General features: G+C 43.5%; 1 protein-coding gene across 1 annotated transcript; it reads right to left on the bottom strand.

Moving 5' to 3' along the window:
* Positions 1 to 1,056: 1,056 nt before the first annotated feature.
* Positions 1,057 to 2,183, bottom strand: LOC147603245 (flowering-promoting factor 1-like protein 1). The gene has a single exon (XM_086796925.1). It carries the CDS (start codon positions 2,096 to 2,098, stop codon positions 1,781 to 1,783), a length of 318 nt encoding a protein of 105 aa, XP_086653051.1. The 5' UTR covers positions 2,099 to 2,183; the 3' UTR covers positions 1,057 to 1,780.
* Between the last annotated feature and the right edge of the window lie 1,269 nt (positions 2,184 to 3,452).

The following is a 3,452-nucleotide window of genomic DNA, read 5'->3' as shown; positions in this document are numbered from 1 at the left end:
AAGTCTAAGGACTTTCACAACAAGATCTAATTACTCACCATCCTCGCCAAGTTTCTTTCATGCCAACTAAAAAATTGGGCCAAGGCCTTTACTAGTGAATGCCAAGGCTTATGCAAGAAAAATTAGGCTAAGGCTTTCACTAGTGAACTCCAAGGTTTATGCAAGGATGCGACATACAAGGTACACTACGTCCACATGCTTACAAGAATCGTTTTTCATGCCATCGGCAAAGAACTTCCACTCCTTGTGCCTCGCCTAGCCTTATCCCCGCTTATGAAGGAGTGTCCCCTCGATAACCCCCCAAGCCTCAACAGCCACGAGAGGCAGAAGCTCGAAACATCCAAAAACCCCTCAACATTCTCACCAATGTCACCCACCTTTCAACCACCCCATGTACCTCTTTCCCAAGTGTAGCCATAAGAGATGCCTCCAAGAGCCATAATCTTGGTCCCCTAATCCACTCATGAGGAAGATTCTATTGGCTCTGCAAATGGTGGAAAAGAGGTAACATTAGAGTGAAGAATTTTCATTCCTTTTTTAAAGAAAAGTAAAGAATATCACTATACTAACATTTAGCACACATACGCCCAAGGTTAATGATTTCATCAATTTCCTCTTCCCCATGACTTGGATCATTGTAAGAAACCTTATTGAATAGCTCACTTGCTCTCAACTTGACCATTTTCAAAGAGTAGTAGGCATTAGACTGCCTGTACACCATTTTGCACATCCATATCATAAATATTACCTTATTTGTAAAATAGAAGGTCCTATCATTGTGTTCAATGGGGCATGGAAATGTGGTAAACATGTTTTCATAAATAAAATGCATCATGGCTTGGGTGGTGTTGTCATTGGTGGCTTTGGCTTTTGCCCACTTGGTGGCATAATCTTTTGCCACTAATACATGTTCAAAACTAGAGGGCCATCACACCATTGGGTCTCACCACATGGTAAGGATAGACACTTAAGGTATTGGTTATTTGATCCCTATCTTACACTTGGGAAGCATCCACAAGATGTATCTTGCACTGTAGCACAAAACGGCCTTCTTGATTGAAACCTGTATCTTGAGTGGAGTGAAGCATAGTGGGGAGGAGAAGTGAAATGATCGAGTGAGCTATGAGAGACTAGCATGGAGTACTAGCGTGGTGTTAAAGAAGTGGAAAAAAAATGATTATAGATTATTATAGCTTAAGCAATATCACTATTCTTCATTATCCCTTCTTTGAGGATGGAGCATGGTGATGATAAAGAAGTGGAATACAGGGATGATTATAGCACATTGAGCATTGAGGAATGTCACTATTGCCCATGAACCTAGCAAGTTGGAAGGTAAGAGCTAAGTTCTTTGAATTCTCGCATTCTTTTTGAGATGCTAAAATTGCGTTAGTTTTTAAACTTCTCGGGTGGGACATACATTGGTGGCACTTGCATCGTGAGAGGTTGTAGAAAAAGAGTGATGCTGCTATTTGTGTGCACGCTAAGAAAGAAATGCCTATGGTTATTATCCTAGAGGCCATACGTTGAATGTGAAATACTATAGCATAAATATCAGCGTTCAAACCTCAGCAAGATTCCGCCAACAACATCCAACTTCCCAGGCATATATAAAAAGTAGTAGTATTGGAGGGAGGAGCAGGAGCAGCAGCAGGAGGAGGAGGACGTGGACGTCTCTGGGCGCTCGTTTTACGTCGACGTCGAGGAGGAGGGAGGTTGAGGAGGAGGAGGAAAAGCAGCACTAGGAGGGAGGAGGACGTGTGGTACCGGCCACCCACGCTCACTGGTCTCGGACCAGGAAATGCTCACGGTTCTTCATGATGATGTCGAGCATGTGCATGAGCTTGAAGCTCCGGAAGTCCGCAGGGAGAGTGATGAGGTGGTTGGAGGCGTGGCCCTTGTCGAACTGGATGGCGCCGGGCTGCTCGTAAGGGTATCTCCGCCACCCCAACCCCAGTAGCCTCTGCTGGAGCTCCGCGTACGAGCGTACGGTGTCGCCGGTGGGGCGGTACACCAGCACCACCTTGCGCTCATCACCGCCTTCCACAGTAGGGACCAGCCTAGCCACCCCATCGCTGAAGTACCACACTCCGGCCATCCTAACGACGATCACGTGGGATGATGAGCTACAAGAGTGAGCTAGGGTTTCTCTAGAACTAATTAAGTGGCTTCAGGCAGCTACTAGAAAGAGCCGCCTCTCTAGTTCTGCTTGGAATGGAGGCCATGAAAGGCGTTTTAAAGAAGAAGCTGGACAGCAACACTGTGCACGATCCGGGAATCTTTGACAATTGCGCCACGATGAAGCTGGAGGCCTGAAGGTCCCATAAACCTTCATAGCAGCGTCCGATCGCCCACAATCCTTTAACACCGTGTCCGACATAAAAAAAATATCGAGCCAACATCTGGGTTAATTTAGCTCAATTACAAGGATCCAGCATATTGTCATTTTCTTGCCGCCCGCCGCCAAACCAATCAAAACTATTTGATGTGCGTAACGTCTTCGGATGCAATGCTTTCTTGGAGCCGAGGCAAAGGATAATTACCATACGTTTCTTGCAAACATCATTATTTTGAATGATACACATCGACCTTTTTTGAGCTATCACCTAAGTAAATTACTACTTTCAATAAATTCTTGATCAACTTTCTTCAAGATTACATGAGCAACTTTCATGACTACTGTAAATGTTTCATCATCACATTTGGAAAATTACACATTTCCCTCGTGGTTTCCCACTATATAAAAAAGTGTCATTTCCTTTCTAAATTGCTGGAGCGTTCCTCCCTCACTTGTCACGTTTCATAATCTGTAGGGCAAAAGGTTACACGGATGAAATAAACAAGTGCATATGTCCGATCAAGATGTACGAGAGTAAAGAACAATATTGCACGCCAGAATGAAAAGCCATGTCTATTCCAGCACGTTCATTTTAATAAATGGCAATAATGCACCGACGTAATAATCTCATGATATAGAAGTTTGCTTGGTATGCTAATATAGCTTACCCTGAGCAAGAATGAACACAAATAAAGCATGCTCAAGACACAATGCATATATATATATATATTTTTGTAACATTTGGAACATCAATTCCTAGTTGATCTTCATTTAGATGTATGTTGTAAGAAAGTGTCCCAAAGACCTCACTTCTAGGAAACTTCCATGCCATCTACATTCAAATAGTCTCAAAAAACAGGTCTAATGACTTTGGGTCACTATTGCATGACGTTTTTAATCACTGTAACACACGTTGTATAAAAACTATAGAAAACACACGTAGTCAAGGGCTATCTATAAACGGATTTTAAGATCTTTCTACCCACCATAGGTGAAAAATTTATACCCCCCATAGGCTCGCACTTTGTGGTGTGAGGTTACGACTCCCAAAAGGGATGTTACGAGTTCACATCCTACACATGTGGCGTCCCCTCACAAGAGGGGGTTCACATGC

This window comes from Cibotium barometz, chromosome 64 (assembly GCF_041138505.1).
Source record: "Cibotium barometz isolate CiBa-2024 chromosome 64, ASM4113850v1, whole genome shotgun sequence".
Taxonomy (NCBI): Eukaryota; Viridiplantae; Streptophyta; class Polypodiopsida; order Cyatheales; family Cibotiaceae; genus Cibotium; species Cibotium barometz.
Note: the sequence above shows the minus strand (reverse complement) of the source record. Positions and strands in the feature narration are given on the sequence as shown.